General features: G+C 37.9%; 1 protein-coding gene across 5 annotated transcripts in view; it reads right to left on the bottom strand.

The window, feature by feature from the left end:
• The window catches only part of SPAG1 (sperm associated antigen 1), a 37,962-nt gene that overhangs the window by 2,166 nt on the left and 18,231 nt on the right, over window positions 1–17,565 (bottom strand). For 4 of the 5 annotated variants that reach the window (XM_026795282.2, XM_026795249.2, XM_014264407.3 and 1 more), the window contains 7 exons: window positions 15,501–15,923; window positions 15,019–15,118; window positions 12,756–12,908; window positions 8,460–8,632; window positions 5,823–5,964; window positions 4,769–4,895; window positions 1,432–1,596 (listed from right to left, as the gene is read on the bottom strand). In XM_026795282.2, the coding sequence (XP_026651083.2) occupies window positions 1,432–1,596; window positions 4,769–4,895; window positions 5,823–5,964; window positions 8,460–8,632; window positions 12,756–12,908; window positions 15,019–15,118; window positions 15,501–15,923 (1,283 nt within the window). Of the gene's footprint in view, window positions 1–1,431; window positions 1,597–1,666; window positions 2,650–4,768; window positions 4,896–5,822; window positions 5,965–8,459; window positions 8,633–12,755; window positions 12,909–15,018; window positions 15,119–15,500; window positions 15,924–17,565 lie in introns of those variants that run through there. The other variant, XM_074554335.1, reaches the window with a different exon arrangement.

The following is a 17,565-nucleotide window of genomic DNA, read 5'->3' on the forward strand; positions in this document are numbered from 1 at the left end:
TCACTTCTGAGGCTGCACCCTCCATCAAGTTTCATGAATCAGTAACTAAAAATCAACTATGAGGCCAACTACATTTGCTAAAATCTACTTCAAGCCATCAAGAGTTGTGAAATTATTATAACCTGACTAAAACTTACTGAACAGAGCCTGTCAATGCCAAGTATTTTGAAAAATCTGAAGATAATACATCGCATAGAATAGGGGATTAGTAATTTTTGGAAAATACTGCATTTGGCTTATAGACATTTTGTTCCATTTTTCAACAATCCTTAGAATCAAGGGAGAACCTTGACTCTCTTTTATATAATTATAGCTTGATTAACAAAGAATAATGATGATAAATTATTTTTCTAATTTTGTTTTTCTTTGCAGTCTGTCTTCATGGAAAAAGACTACCTTGTACTACAGCAGGTGAAAGAGGGGAGCCTCTCCACATGGGCAGTTGTAATGATGCCAGCAAACACAAATGCTTCCTGCATGACCCCTACAAAAATTACCAGTACCAGCAATGTAGTTAGCTGGTCTCTGAATTATGTGGTCACTTCCCAAACTGCCTCTAAACACTTTCCAGGTCCTGTTGTTTGTCACAACTCAGAGCTTAACTAACACTATACCAGATTATGCCTGTTACATAAAATCCCATGAGCTCGTGACAACCTGAAGTATTTCAAGATCATTTTTTCCCCCTATATTAATAAATGCAGTTTCCATTAGACCAGATTCTGAAATTACATTATCAAATTACAATACCACTGTTCAGACTGGTAACTATGTATTTTAACTGTACATTTTTAAATGAAAAGGGGGAAAAGAATTCTTTAACGACCAGCAAAGCTACAATCCAAAAATATCAGATGACTGAGAAAATCCTTTCATCACCTAATTCGACCCAAAACTGTGCAAAGCTAACATTTTGATCTTGTACATAACATTACACCCTGTGTTTCTTTTGTAAGATCCTACAGATGTTTTACTCTTGCTCTTTAGGGTAGGATTTCATTTTTCAGACCCGTAACTTCAGGACCAGCACAGGAGCAGCCAGCACATCTGCTGACCACAGACCTCTGCCAGCAAGCCCCAGGGGCTGCCCAAGGGGCACAGAACCCAAAAACAAAACTGCTAGTTCATAGCTGCACTCTGTAAAACATATTTCAAAGCCTAAGCAGCTTTTGTTTACAAGGAGCATACCCTCGAGTTTCGTGCCATTGAAATGGACTATTTTCCTTCCTGTTGTAGTGCTGAATAAACTTGTGAGCAGTCCAAGCTTTATCATATGTAAAAACCCTCCAATATGCCCTCAAAATGATTTGAAAAATACAACACCATCCCCACAAAGATAGAGATTCAAGATGGGCAAACAAAAGCTTTAGTATCTCTTGAAATGTGCAGCTTCTGTTGTGTTTGCTTTTAAGAAGTGAACAGGTACACCACCTCTTGTATGGTTATCTTCTTCCCGTGGGCTTGCTGACTGCCATCCCCAGCACTGCTGTCAAGGTGAAGCAGCTGGGTTACCTCCTCCAATTCCTTTTGTGCTTCAACAACATTTGGATCTATTACAAGTACCTTGTTGAAATCATCAGCACTGGCTTGATAATTCTGTAAGTACAAGAGAATATTTTTGTCATAAGCACATCACTAGAAAAATAAATCTGAAGTACCACACTGTCCTTTACAAGTAAGAAAGGTAAAAATACTGGGATCTGGACACTAAGTAGACAAAAATAATCTAAATACTGATAGTGTGATTTCTTCAGAGAGGAAAAAGGAAATGAGAATGAGTTAATACGCTGTAACTATTTCCAATTAAATATGTAATATGAAATAATTTATTCTCAGAAATCTATTCCCTGTGTCAGAGAGCAAATTATTGAAGTTTGCTGCTTTTAGGCATAATTACTTACAGTGTAACACTGCTTCACAATTAATATAATGTGAGTCCAGTAAGTCTGCATACTTTCTTTGCCAATAAGAGAGTTAAACTGAGCTTTGATTAAAGATATATGTAATCTTCCTGGGCTTCAATCCAACAGACCATGTCTTACAGTGAAATTTTGCTAATACTTGAGAAAACTGGGATTATGTTACGACCTCTGGGCTAAACAAGATTAGGACAAACACAGTGACAGAGTGGCATTAGGACACAGTTTTTCAATAGTCAGTCTTGTGGTTTGTTTCATGCCTTTATTTCCCATTTTTTAATGTATAATTACTATTTTTAAACTAAATTTTCTAAAGTCACAAAGTTAATATCATAGCATCAATTGAGGAAGACTGGAATTATCACATAGGAAAATCAAGACATCTCAAGGACTGGAGTATCAAAATAAAGATGAAATGAAGCAGTAAACAGTAAAAGACCATGCAGACAGTAAAAGACCAACATAATTTCTTGTGTGAGTGGTCTAGTATTTCTTCTGTTTGGTCTAGTATTGCTTCTGTTCCCAAGCAGCATCATGAGGTTACTATTAAATAATTTGTATTATGGAAAAAAAATCCTCATGCAGCACCTGAGGTAGTTCCTCAGCACCTCAGCTGTAACAGAGGAGCCAGTGTCCAAGTCACTCAAACTCCTTCCCACATTCTGTTCCACACTGGTGGCCAGTATTCAAGGTGCAGAGGGGCTGCAGAACACCAGCAGGGAACTGAAGCCTGCCAGGTCATGAAGGAACACAGAGAATGAGAATTCTGTACCCCTAACAAAGGAATGCACAGAGGGGCCAGGTTGCTTTCATGAGAAATCCGCTACTAATTAAACTAAACCATCTGAATTACAGGTGTGAGGATTCACAACTACAGAGAAAAGAGATTCTGGAACAGACTTCTGGAAACAGTAACAAGGGTCAGCAACCAACTCTACCGAATTTAAAACTGCAGCCTGATGACTGTCCAACAAAATCACACAAGATGACTGTACCCAAAGCAAGAGGGTGAACTACCAGCTGCAGGAGATGCTGTTTGGGGTCCTGTGTCCTGTGTCACAGGCCTAACATATCTCACTGACGTTTTTTCCTGATCTTCCCTTAACTACATCCTGGTAAATCTGTAAAAAAAACCCTCATTTACTACATTAAATTCCACTGCAGTTTTTTAGTTGAATGTGTGTCTAATTACTTACAAATAACACTTCCCACCTTAGTTAGATCTTTGCCAAACTACATGCCTTTAGCTCATACAATTACTCATTACAGAGTAATTTTTCAGCCTCAGATAATTTTTGTCATTTTATCTGATTTTACCTATCACTTTCATCCCTGAAATTAGCAGTAATGAAGGCATTAAATCTGGCCACAACAAAACATTTTGGGAGTCCCCAACTCAGGCTGTTCTGAAGGAGTTCATCAACACTATGTTTCAAGTTGTTTTCAATAATACAAAAATAGCACTTTTTTTCTAGGATATGCAAAAATAAATTCTCAGCCTTCTTCACAGGTGTGTAATACCCTTTTTTACTGTCTGGCAGAATCACATTTATTATACTGATGTTTTATCAAGTTTAACAATATAAGGTTAGAGATTATTAATACCAGGTAGCTTAGCACAGTTACAGAAAAAAACATTACAAATTGGGACTTAGCACACTTCAAAAATTTTAGAGCTACTGCAACAGAGGAACAAATGTATCACATTCCTAGGACCTGCATTTGGAATTATAACATGGGATGAGAACAGATTGGTATGCTGCTAAGCACAAACAGGTTCTCAGGTGCCTTGTAAGCTGAGACACCATCCAGTAATTTTTTGTCATGGCATCAAACACAATGGAGGTCTGAGTAAGTGTCCATCCATTTGAGGGAGAATGATGAAATTTGGTGGACTTCCAGTCCACTCCTGCAATATGGAAGACAGCACTTCAGACACTTGTCTAAAGACACTTGTAAATTTAATACAAAGCAAGTGATGAGAGCTGCCATCATGAGCCTACAAAATCAAGAAGCTGATAATTCAATGCCAAGTGAGAGCTGATGGGCAGAGCAAGGATTGCTGTGGGAGAACTGTGGAGTGCTAAGGCTGACTTAACATCACTGAAGATGGGGAACCACCAGAGGGAGGGACAAACAGAACAACAGTTCAGTGATGAACATGAGATTTGAAGTCACATTTGGGATGGATGTGATCAGTGTGTCTGCATTTATGATGATCAGGTAAAAGGATACTCTAAACACTGTATGTAAGATGAGCACTGTGGAAACACCACCACCACCATGCAGATGGAAAGGGAAAGGTTGAGTACTGCCACTGCCACAGTGACAAAGTACAGAACTGACAAAGGCTTGTAATGCACTGGGGGAAGAAAGAGAAAATGATGATAATTAAAACCCTGGTTAAATATGACACTTAAACAAGAGCAGATGCCAAGACAGCTTGAGATTTTGGTTTGGACAGATGAAGATAAACTTGGAGAGAATCCATTTGTCATTAACAAAGTTACAGTAAATGCTTTGACAGATAAAAGAAACTGGGATACCCAGAAGGAGAATACTAGAACATTAGAACAGATTTGAAACTCGCTTAACCAATCTCCAGTCAAACCTTATTTATCGCAATATTCTTGTATTTTCCCAAATTATTACATCAACATGCAGGTTTTGATGTAGCAAAAATATTTATATAATGTTCTATGTATGCCTTATGCTCTACAAAGTAATAAATCATCACACTGAGTACTTTGTTTGTAGTCACCCATTGACAGCAACTACCTCACTGCCTTTGAAGGGGATAAGCAAGTTTAGAAGTGCTTAAGAATACCAGGCATGTTCTTTTTCCTCACCTGTAATCCTTTGTGTGCTAGTGCTCTTCTATAAAAAGCTTTAATATTAGAATCTTCTATCTGAAGAACATGATCACAATCCCGCTTAGCCTCTTCATATTTATACAGCTTCAAGTAACAGAGAGCTCTAACACAGAAAAACAGAATACACTGCAATGTAAGTAATTTTACAGCGCTGTAGTGCCAACATCTTCTGACTCACAAATGTTAATTAAAATACTTTAAAAAATTCACATTGAGACTGAATTGTTTGAAGTACCATTAACTATCAAGAACATTACTGGATGGATTTAGAGAAGGCTAATTCCTGAAAAAAAAAGCAAGTATGACTAATGCTTGAAGTTAAATAGGTATGTAAATATTTTAAAAGCAGAGCCTACATTAGTACAATATGATAGTACAGTGGTAAATGTAATAGAGATTTTATACAGCCATTCTGGGTGAAAGAGTGCTCTGGATTAAATTAACAACACTGCTCTCTGCACCTAATTATTACTTGGAACTATCCTATTCAAGTACTGGTCTAATCAAATCCTTCTTAAGTTTGTAGGAGCTGATAAGATTACAGCATAAAGAATTATACTGCTGAATTAGGTCAACCTTTAAAATAATGCTGATGTATGACTGTGTTCTTACTCTTATTTTCTCAGAATGTACATTTTCTCTGAATTATTACTCTTCATATCTGAGATACTGCTACTTCATGTTAAGTTTTTAACTCAAATCATACCAGTATTCTTAAAAAAATCTCAAAACCACTGCAAAATGCTATGCTAATTATAATTTCTACTATTGCTTACTTTATTTATATATAAGATTTTAAGATATATATCATACATGATATATATCTTATATATAAGATATGTCATTAATACTAGCTCCCCTTGAAAAATGTTTTTACAAGAAATCCATTTTGTTATTATAAACACTTACCAAGTAGGGAAAAAAATCCCTTTTTCACAAAAATGAGTGAACAGATGCAAAATCTCTATTTGAAATGAGAAAATGTAACTACTGCTATCCCACAAAGCAGCATTAGCCTTTGGATCCTTACCTGTTAGTGTAGACAGTACATTCCTCTGTATTTAACTTCATGCACTCACTGTATTTATGTGCAGCTTCTTCGTATTCCCCCATTTTTACAAAATCATTCCCTTCATTTTTCAACCTCTTGAACTTCTCCGCAGCTTCCTCACCTAGAGCAGGGAAGGATCACAGTGTCACACCAGGTCAGTTTGTCACGGGTGGCTGAATGATCTGTGCAGACTGAGGATTAGCGTCTGGCAGTGGACTCCCTGCACTGTCACTCTGTCTGTCACTCTGCCCCAGTCTGTCCCTCTGCACTCGGCCATTCCTGTCCCCAGCCTCCCCTGCTGCTCCCACCAAGGCTCAGCCAGACCCACATTTGCCTCAACAAACACTTCCCATCCACCAGTGTTACTTCTCTGCTGAAAATAATGGGAATGCAACAGACAGCTCCAAGCTTTCCCAGTTTCTGTGTGCAGAGAGGGCCCACCTGTGAACACTGAGACCCTGCTTTTACTCACACTGCTGGAGACTTAATCAGCAGGATTAAGGCCTTCCAGATCTCCACCATCACACCAAGGTGGCCATAATTTGATCTAATATTGTCTTTGCAATCATGCCACAGTTATTATGCTAAACTGACAGTGACAATACTCTGTTAAGAACTATTTCTAAAATATGCAGTGAGGAACCTTGAAACACCTAACTAGACTTCTTAGTGTAGTTACTGTGTTAACTGCCTTTCCTTCTTAATTCCACATCATTTGCTGCAGATGCTTTTGGGTTAGGCTACAGTTTTTAGATGTGTTTGCAGTGAAAAACTGATCCCAGCTGCAGCTTCATGACTGTTGTGAGCAAACAGTAATTATCAACATAGCTCTAAGTAAATCATAATAAAACAATCCACTTTTGGCACCGTGCTAATGAATACGAGCCTCCTGCCAAGCTTCAGGTTTTCAACACTGTATATAACCAACAATTTAAACCTATAACTGAACTCACTGAGTTCTTTTATAAAAACATGGCTGTCTCCCATGCCAGAAAACTACATGTGAGTTGGGCAAAATTATAACTCAAGTAGTAAGACACAAAGAAAAACATACAGTTGTTGCAAAACACTGTCAGCCAATGGTAAGGATTAACTACTGACTGAACATTATTGTTGGCAGCCTTTCAGTACCAGCTATCACTGTCAGGTCTCACTGATGCAGCAGAGGCCTGAGAAGGCAACCAGAATCTTAAGAGTCAGCCTTCAGTGAAGAAAACAGTTACACAATCATTGTTTAACATTTCTAAAACCAAAGCCTGCACTATTTGAAATAAACATGTTTTGTATCAAAAAGCTGCCAAGCACTTGGAGGACACTCAGTACTGCAGTAATGCATTATAGACCCATAACCCATCACTGGTACATACTTGGCCAACAGCCCAGTTACAAACTGCAGTCACCCCTGCTGTTAATCGAGGGGAGAATATCTTCAGTACTACTTTATACTGAAATAAACTCAAAGGGAAACCAATTAATATTTGAATTAGGAATCACAGGGTTAAAGTCTTTGCAAAGGGAGTGTTTAATGTCAGTAACAACTGAATCAGAGAGCTTCCTTCACCTTATTTACTGAAGGAGAAAAATGGAAACTGCAATGACAGGGGAAAAAAAGTCAGGAAGGAAGTTAAGGTTCCCAGAGTTCAGCACTCAGTGATTACATATGGACAAGTCCAGAACATCTTTGACAGGTGTCTCCTGATCTTCTGCCAAAGTTGGGTGTTTGTTTGGGGGGTGTTTTTTTCTGGGGGAAAACTGTTTCATAACAGTGTTATGATGTCAGGGAAACCCCTGATGCTCGTGTCCTAAGGGCCATCAGGCACAGCATTCCCAGCAGGGCGTAGGAGGGGATTGTCCTGCTCTGCTCTGCACTGGGGCAGCCTCACCTTGAGTGCTGGGGGCAGTTTTGGGCACCACAAGGTAAGAAAGATCCATCAGAGAGCATCCAAAGAAAAGCATGGTGAAGGGTCAGTGGGGAAGCTGTATGAGGAGTGGCTGAGGTCACTTGCTCTGTTCAGCCTGGAGGAAACTGAGAGGAAACCTCACTGAGGCCTTCAACATCCCCACGAGGGGAAGCAGAGGGGCAGGCACTGATCTCTTCACTCTCATGACCAGTGACATGGGCATGGGAAGCAGAGCTAGGGGAGGTTTAGGATGGATATCACAGAAAGGTTCCTCCCCCAGAAGGTGGTTGGGCACTGGGACAGGCTCCCCAGGGAAGTGGTCACAGCACCAAGGCTGACAGAGTTCAAGAAGGGTTTGGACAATGCTCTCAGGCTCATGGTGTGACTCTCAGGGTGTCCTGGGCAGGGCCAGCAGTTGGGCTTTGGTGATCCTGATATTTTGCTAATGAGTATTACTGCAGATTTTATATAACTTAACTTTATATAACTAAATTGCATGCTGCAAATGACATCACTTGGTTTTAAAAAAATTACCATAACTGCTCCACAAAGCACATTGAACTCCATCATGTAAATGACAGTAATTTACTTTGGGTTTTCACAAAGGTCTCTTAATGAGTGTTTTCTAAAGCAGTTTCTTTGACATTGTTAAAACATATTCCATTTTGTAATTAGGTTTATTTTCTGAATGTGTATTTGCATCAGCTATACATACAATTCATCTGCAATTCTTCTTCTCTGTTGATGTCTGTGGTACTTGGTTTATTCTCTGAAGTGAGGCTTCCTCCATCCCACCTGTGCAGCTGAGCAGCAGCTGGAACAACTGGAATTGGTGGCAGCTTCTCCCTCCAACTGGGACCATCCTGATCTATTAAAGTCTTTGTTATTCTGAAAAAGAACAGCCCCACCAACATGACTTTTCATGTATTTAACTCACACTTTAATAACTTAGAACCAGTTCAATACTGCAATGTTTCAATTTAAAAAGAAAAAACAAAAACTTGAACAATTATCCTTAAGGCTAATTTGAAAAATATTATCACAGCAGTCAACAGTATCACATTCATTTAAGATTTAGACTTTTTCCACTTTAGAGTATTATGGAAGCATTTAGAATACAAGCTGACTTCAGCATGATCTGTAAATATTTAATCAATGACTGATTCTGTAACTAAGCTCTAAATGCTGCCTACTACATCAAGTAATGAAATACCAAAAAAAAATCTATGTATTTATTTTGGTTACTCTTCTCAGCTGTTCATAGATGTTACTTGTAGTAAGTGAGATTACAATATTTTCAGGCAAAATGTGATACTTAAATTTACAAATGTCAAATGAAACCTCTTCCACAATGACTGTCTAAAAAAAGCAATGTGGGTCACAAAGTAGTCTGCATTGAGTTGCATTCTATAGTTAGTCTGCCTTAAACCAACACACACACATATATATATGTCAATTATTTCCACATATGTGTGGTTCAATCCAAAACTATTTAAGTGGGAGCTTCCCATTGCCTTTTTCTCTTTTGGGGAAAGACATAAGTTAACAGAGTAAGTGAAACCATTTAAGATTTCATGGTTCTATTAGAAATTTTGTAGAATTATGTAGAAATTTGAGAATTATGAGAATAACAGTGTGATAAACATCTCCTAGTCTCAAAATGGGCTTAAGAATCAAGTTCACCTGGTAAAAAGTCTAATTCATAATTTAAGAAAGGAAAAATCTGAATTGAGTAGCAAAGCAAGTCACACAGATACTACAGGAAATAAAACTAAATTTTTTAAATCAGGTGCACTTCCATCTTACACAGTGTGAAAAACAGACTACATGAACACACATCCAAAAACAAAACTAAGAACCCTGAAAGTGACATGAAGAACAACATAGAATGAACACAAATTATCCAATGGAGTTTTCTTATTTACTTTTGTTCTTTTAAGGTATTTGAATAACAGCTATTAAAAAAAAAGTGTCAAGTCTAATGCTTTGGCAATAGAATCCGAGCACTCGAGACCATATTCTTTCCCCATTGTGGTCTTATCAAAACACTAAAACAAAAAGTAGCCCCAGTTCCAAACTCCTTTATGTAGAACAGAAATTACCAAAATATTTTAAAGAATTGTATAGATTAAAAAGTCTGTTTGTAGAGCTATATAATGAGTGAGTTTATGTCTTACACCATGCTGCATAAAACCATGAGGTTTTGGACTTGAAAGTAAATTTCTTCATTCACAGAATATCACATTCCATAGTATAATTTAGTTGCTTTATTTGTTTTCTAAGTGATCAAAACCACTATTTTAATGTGTGTAAACTGCACATGCTTTTGCAGGGGCTCTCCTCTGCCTGTACCATTCCTAAGTATCTCACAGGACATACCAACAATGTGGCTTGTCCAAATACTGCTCTGCTCTATTTCAATAAAACCTCAGTATTTTAATGATAGCCTGAATTCAACTGCTAAGAAAAAATGTGGCACACCATCACAAATTGAACAACCCAAAGATTTACTCAGGTTGTTTATTTTAGGCAACAAAACAGTACACTTCATATTAACATATCAATTAATTCACTTCAGATATTTCCCATAGAAAGTAATGGAGTAATTCCACAGGCAGAGTCATATTGAATTCCTATTTGTTTTTTCATTTATCATAATGGGCTTAAAAAGTTGGAGGAAAAACTCAAATTCATCAAAACCCACAGAAAGAACCCTGCAGTATTTGATGATTAACTGACTTCTTGTAATATCATAATGTAAGCAGAGTCTTTTGCAAAAATGCATACTTGTGTGCCATGATTAGCTTAAAAAAGCACAGGTGTCACATGAAAAAGCTGGAACAAACACATTCATTTCCCACCAACAACACCCCAACAATCCTGCAGTTCTGGAGCTGACCACTAGTTTCTTTCTGCAGTACAGCACTCATGTGGGACTTTGCAAAAACAGCTTCTGAGCTATTTCAGGCAATTTGCTCACTGATACTAAAGGAATTGAGACAATTGGAATGAAGTTTCAGTTTAGTAAGAGGAAATGCAAAAACATATTCCCACACATTAGAGCTTCTGTACTTCTAACAGAGAAAAGTACATAATGAAACCCTCAAGAGGAAATTAAAATACATGAAGTAGAAAATCCACTGATGTTCACAATGCTAGAAAAATGCCACTAATTAAAAGCATGCTTGAAATGCAATTTCCAGTTATTTGGCACACACCATTAAATGAGCCAGCCCTTCCAGTTTATCTAAAAAGATCACCTCAGGAATCAATAAAAGACAGAATTTGACGTCATCTAACCAACATAATAAACAGTGAAATAACTATTTATACTTGTTTCCATTATGCACCCAAACTCTTAATTATTTCCTTTTGATTGCAAAATGATCAGACAAAGGTTTGATATTAAAAATCTTGTATTTTATGTGAGTATTAAAAATATGCAATTGATTCTAAGGTTTTTGAAAAGTCTGCTTAGCTATGCAAGCACAGAGAGACAAGCTCCAATGTGGTTTGTCAAACCCACCCTCAGACACAAGTAGGATGACAAATTTTTCCTGTCAGCATCCTAAAGCATTGCTATACAATTTCCCACAGAAAATTAAAAACCAAGAACTCCTCCAATAAAATAAGGTTGTTAAGTCCTGATCTTCCTAATACTAAAAAAAAGCCCCAAAAATATTACATTTGGGGTAGTTTCTTTAAGTTAAAAGACAGAAGTGTTTTTTTAAAATTCATATTTAGAAAGGTCTCTTACTTTGGAAATGAAAATGAAAGCTTTAGTACAGTCTCAGTTGAAGTTTCAAATTATATATTTTTTTTTTTTTAATATAGTTAAAGTTCAATTATGCAGGAGGTCTATGGTTTAGGAACTAATAATTTGCAAGCAAAAATGAATTACCAGCAGAAGAGAAGAAGGAACAAGCAGCTGAAATAAGGTGATGGGTTGCCAGGGAGGAAAAGAGTAATGAGCAGTGAAGCTAAAAACATAAGGAAGGCCTAGAGAGGAGAAAAGGAAGAGTGTTAAGGAGAAAAGGGAAATAAGCTTATTACTAAGCAAGTTCCAAGTCAAGGAGAAATATGAAAAGAGTATCTGCAGATAAAATAAGCCAACAAGATTTTTAAAAGTGTAATAATTACATAGGCAGCAGGATAAGCAGCTATTCCACCAATCCAAGTGCTCTATTATCACCACAGATACAGAAGATCACTAAAAATTTTTGTGGTATCAAAAAAAATAGGACTTCTAAGAGATTATACAGTGCCACAATTTCCTCTGGCCAAATAAAGAGAATTTAAAGAAAGATATTATGGACTTTTTAATAAACAGTGAAAGTGTTCGTGGTCTTGCCTTAGGGAAAAAAAAACACACTAGATTCCACTGTAAAAGTCACATGCATGTGGGTTTCTGCTCAGTGATTAATGGCTGTTCTGTTTTCAACTTTATAGTATTAAAGTATAATTAGAGAAATTCAAAAGTCTCTCTTAGCAGAAAGAATTAATGTTGAAAGTATTAATACTTGAAAATAATCTTCAATTATATTTTTTACACCTCTAAGCTTTGTAGCCAACCACTGTTTCAGGCTACTTCAGTATTTCCACAACTGCAGCATACAGAAGGATTCACACTTAACATAAATCTCCAGGTGCCACAGAAACACCGTTAATATGTAAAGGAAAGAGGATGTCAGAGAAATGGCACGGACCTTAAGAATTACTTTATATAGTATAGAATAGAAGTTAGGAAAGAGAAAAAGTAGAAGCACTACTAAAAAACCCAGCCTTAAAATATGAAAATATCACATTTTTGAAAAACAGGAAAGGAACCCACTGCTAGGAGAAGAAAACTGAAATTATGGGAAAACAACTAAAAGAACAGCCAATCCTCCACCTATAATGAACCAGCTGTGCAACAACTCCAAGGGTACAGAACAGAGGGAGCATGTAAAACCAACAAATTTGAATTCCATTCTCTTTGGACTGTTATCAGAGAATGTGTGTGTGCAGTTACCTGTTAGCACTGTCGTTGGCTGCCTGGATGCTGCTGTCTATCTGCAGCACTGTTTTGTAATCAATGTACGCCTGTCGGTAGCGCTCCATTGACTCGTTTGCCATCGCTCGCCGTAAAAGGGGCTTAAGGGAAAATGGCTGGAGCTCCAGAGCCCTGGGAAAACAAAAAGAAAAATGCAGGATTGAAAAGGAGTAACTGAATTAAGTGAACTATTTCATGATATACATAACTATATGCAACTCTGATTTCAGACGGCACTTACAGTAAAATAACTAAGGAAAATGGGTCTGAGCGGTTCATATCAACACCCTAAATTACACTCACTTTTGAAATTGTTAGTGCTTTCACTACAGCTTACTCTACTCAAAGCTCTGTCTTCCATCTGGAAAACTGCTCTCATCACCACTATATGATTAATGGAATGGCACCTGCTTATGAGCAAAAGCTATTTTTCCTAAGTCATGCCTAGATTCACAAGGATTTCAAGTATATGGTGCTTTTGCTTACATGGCTTTCAGTTCTTCTTCCTTGAATGAAAGTATGCACTTTAAAAACCCACTGACTATGACTGGAACAGGCACTTTTCTTTGGACTTTAAGTTTTTGCTTCCCTTTTGTCTGTTTACATTTTTGATTGTCTGCCTGGTCAACACCAAGCTCAACACTGTACAATTAGAACTCCTTCCCAACACCATGCATTTTTCCACCAGTATGAAGCAGTCAATGGCTTTATTTCTCAAGAACCACCTTCTTTTCAATTACTCTTGCTAAAGAGAGATAAACTTTTGAAATAGTGAAATTAAGATGAGTCTAGACAATTAGATTTCATGAAGTCATAAAGCCACTCAGACTGAAATATCCCAACTTTCTGCTACAGACATGTTCAGCTCCAAGACCAGACAAGGCTGCCCACAGCTTGGCACAGCTGGGCCTGAAAACCCTCCACGGGATGGATCTCTGCCCAACATCGCTGGGCATCCTGCTGGAATGCCAAGCAGTGTTCATGGGGAGAAGGTTTCTCCTACTATAACCCTACATAATTTTTTACTTTGAAATCAAGTAACCTATTTGTAGGTAATCTATTATATTGTGTTGCCTACTGAAGATTTGACATTGCATGTGTTTGCAGGCTGGCAGTTCTGCTTCCCAGTCTCTAAATTATTTCTACCTCTGTATTATTTCTACCACTAACACTATGAGTTCTTGTGCATCCAGGAAATATGCATAACATTAAGGACACTATCATTAGATAGTAAGAATAAAAAGCTTCTAATTGGTAAGAATGCAAAACCTAAAACCTCTGTATTACTGATTCCAGCTAAAGTTTTACATACTTCAAACTTCCTGAACAGAAAAATGTGATGGGTCTTAAATACACCATCTTGGCCAGCTGTCTGTGATTCTGCATCTATTTTAACAAAACACTGCTAATGAGTTATTTTTTTCAGAGAATTTATTCTGTCAGATAGAATACATACAGTAGTTAAATGTTTTGTACTATAAAGATACATGCATATTTTATTTTTCGTTTTGGAGGGCTTTTTTTAACAGTAGAATTGTGCTGTACAAAAAAACCCCACTGATTAATTAATATGATTTCTAATTGTCTTAAGATACTTTTCAGCACCTTAAGCCTCGGCATTATAAACTCAATCTATGGAAATATTAAAAAAACCCAAAACATCAAAAACACACTATTAATTTAGTGGGACACAGTATTTGGAAGTTACTGAAGGTGTCTGATCTTCTCTAACTCCTGTATCCTTAAAAGCCACAATAAGCAGAAAGGATTTTAGCTCAATTCCTTAACAGCTCTAATTACTGTTTATAACTATGTCAAGTATATATTAAACCCCTCCCCACCAAAACAACAATCCAACAGAGAACACACACACATACACCATACATGTGCTCAAAAGCAATTTCCAATACAGTGACAAGCATCTGGCTTAACAAAGCTTTTACATATTTGTTACTGTAGAATTCCATTGTAAACCTGCTTTGATATAACTTGAATTCCACTATGCATTTCTGTGAACATAATAAGCTTAAAAACTGCCCGTACACAGTAACACATTAAGTTAAAAGTTACTTGTTTTCTAGTTTTCATGTGATTGTTTACATAACAAAGGTATCTGACATTTAGACAGGGAATCAGACTTTATTAGTACTGCTCTGAGTCAAACAGCACTAGCAATATATCAGTTAAAATGTTTAATCATCACCAGGAATGTAGTTGCTCTACATGGGAGGTTTCAATTTACCTGTTACAATCCTGAATGCAGTCACTGCAGTTCCCTTCTTTGAGGTAACATGCTGCTCTGTTTGAGTACAAGATACTTAAATCGTCTGGACTTTGTTCTCCTAAAAGAAGTTACAATTAAAATCAAATAGTATTACTGAATTTACACTTAAGAATTAAAAATCTGCATACTCAAAGCTGCACTGCAGTGATGCAGTTTGCTGACACTGCAAAGCAGTAAAGAGCTTTCTTTTATCATGTCACCTGGAGTATGTAAGTATTCAAACATAAATGTCAACAGCTCTACCCCTGGAAAATTAAAACATTATTTCTCTCATCATTCTGTATCTTCTGTCACGTGAATTGCTGCCTACTGAAATGATGCAAGATTTACTGCAAGGTAACTCCTGTCAAAAATCCAGGGGCACGCTAAATTCATTCACTTGTAGTTCCTTTAAATCATCTAAACAGCTCTAGATTTAAAGTATAAGGTATTACACTCACCAAGACCAGTGACATATTCAATTGCTTCCGAGTATTTGAGCACAGCTTCTCCGAACTGTCCACTCTTAAATAACTCGTTTCCTTCACTTTTTAGTTTTGCTGCAGCAGGAGGAAGTGAAGTGGAGCTGCCACCACCAGCCGACTGAGACCCTTCCCCATGCGGTGTGGAGATCTCCTCAGCTTCGGCGCTTTCACTCTTCTCATCGCTCCGTAAATAGCCATTAACTTCGCCTTCATGGTCCGACAGATGCTTTTCTGACTTCTTCTTTGACGCGCCTTTTTTCCCTCCGCTCTCAGCGGAGTCCTTGTGCTTGTGCGCGTCTCTGTCCTGCTGCGCCTTGCCTTTGCCGTGGGACTTTCTGTGCGCGTTGCCCATCGCGGGCTCCCCGGCCGCCGCCCGCGCCGCCGCTGCCGCGCCGCAGCCTGCGAGGGCGTTAATGAGGCGGGTTAGAGCCGCATCAGCGGCGCGAACCATCGGCCCGCCTCGGCGCGGGGGTGCGCCACAGCGACACCCACCCGAGCCCGCGGCACCCCAGCGCCAGCGGGGCTTGTCTGCCTCGGAAAACACTGCTGAGGACACGCAGAAATTCCTTCCTACAAGTAACCTGCAGGTGCTACTGAGAAGGGATTACTACGAAGCCTCATTGCCCTTGCTGGGCACACGGGAACCCCTGTCCTGAGATGTCAGAATGGTACAGGGCTCACCTTGACATTAACTCTTTAAATACCGCCTATTACAACACGGGCGCTTTGGTCTTCCGTGACCAAATCAAATGCCTGCGTGACAAAGTTAGATCGCAAGCTATCAAATCAATAACGTTATACAAAACTCTCCTCAAATATAACATAGAATAGGCAGGATTAAAGCTTATAAATCCTTCTCAAGAAGATTTCATTGAACCATGTCAAAAAATCCTTTTATGCATACTTGTGATCATTCAATCTTCACTGTTATTTATTACAAATTTATTTAGGAAAAAAATCATAGAATAAGGGTATTAAATAATAAAATCTCTGCCTTCCATATTCACCTGAATTCCTACCAGATTACCACCACAGTATCCAAAGACAGATTTTTGCAGAACCTGACTCTCAATACTACTAAGCACACAACAACTCTGCCTTTTGGTACAATTAAGATGCTATCTTCCCCTTGCCTTAACCTGATGTTCTTATCTGCCCAACAGAATTTTTTCACATATCGGAACAATATTTTCAATTGACTTTAACAAAATATCTGACACTGACTCAACATGGATGAACTCCAGATGGTCCAAAATGAAAGAAATATTTTTTTGAACACACAAAATCTTACTGCAATCAAACTGAACAGGATGGGAAAGCATAAGATTTGTAGAAACAACAAATCCTCTAGTGCCTCCTACCTAGCTGAGATCCCTGTTTTGAAATACCATACTTAATAATAAGTTCATACTCCACAGTGGGAGCAATGATAGGCTAAATCTACCCACACACACATTTTTGTAAAACTTCAATTATTTATATTTGAAACATCCACCCACCCAACTCATCCAGTTGGTGATACCAAATATACCAAAAAGATTTAAAGTCTATTTAAGGGAGAATGGTGGTCAAAGGCTTGCTGGGCAGATGAATGAAGACACAAACAGGTGATAGGACAAGCTTTTACAAAACATAGTGAAACACTGTCAAAGAGCATCCCAGCTTCTGGAGACAAAGAAAAAGCAAGGCAGGCACGCAATATGTGATGTGAATAATGTGTAATTCCTGAACACAGGAAAAAATTTCCTAAAGATGAAGTGCACTGAACCAGTCCTGGATTAAACAGGAAGCATTTATAGCATTCGGAGTCTGGAGTCCCCCTGACAATAGGAATGCTGATAGTTACTTTGTGTAGCTGCTGGGTAATACTAATTGGTTAAATATTTCAAGTCTGAGTAAACAGCATGCAAAAAAATGTACAGCTATACTTCTCAAGAATAATTCTCATTGTCTTTTAGTTTCAGTTTTTAAAAACAATATTCCTGTACTGGTCTCTACAGAGAAATTAAAGCAGTATTCTGGGCTAAAAAAAAAATAGCAA

Source organism: Zonotrichia albicollis, chromosome 1, assembly GCF_047830755.1.
Source record: "Zonotrichia albicollis isolate bZonAlb1 chromosome 1, bZonAlb1.hap1, whole genome shotgun sequence".
Taxonomy (NCBI): domain Eukaryota; kingdom Metazoa; phylum Chordata; class Aves; order Passeriformes; family Passerellidae; genus Zonotrichia; species Zonotrichia albicollis.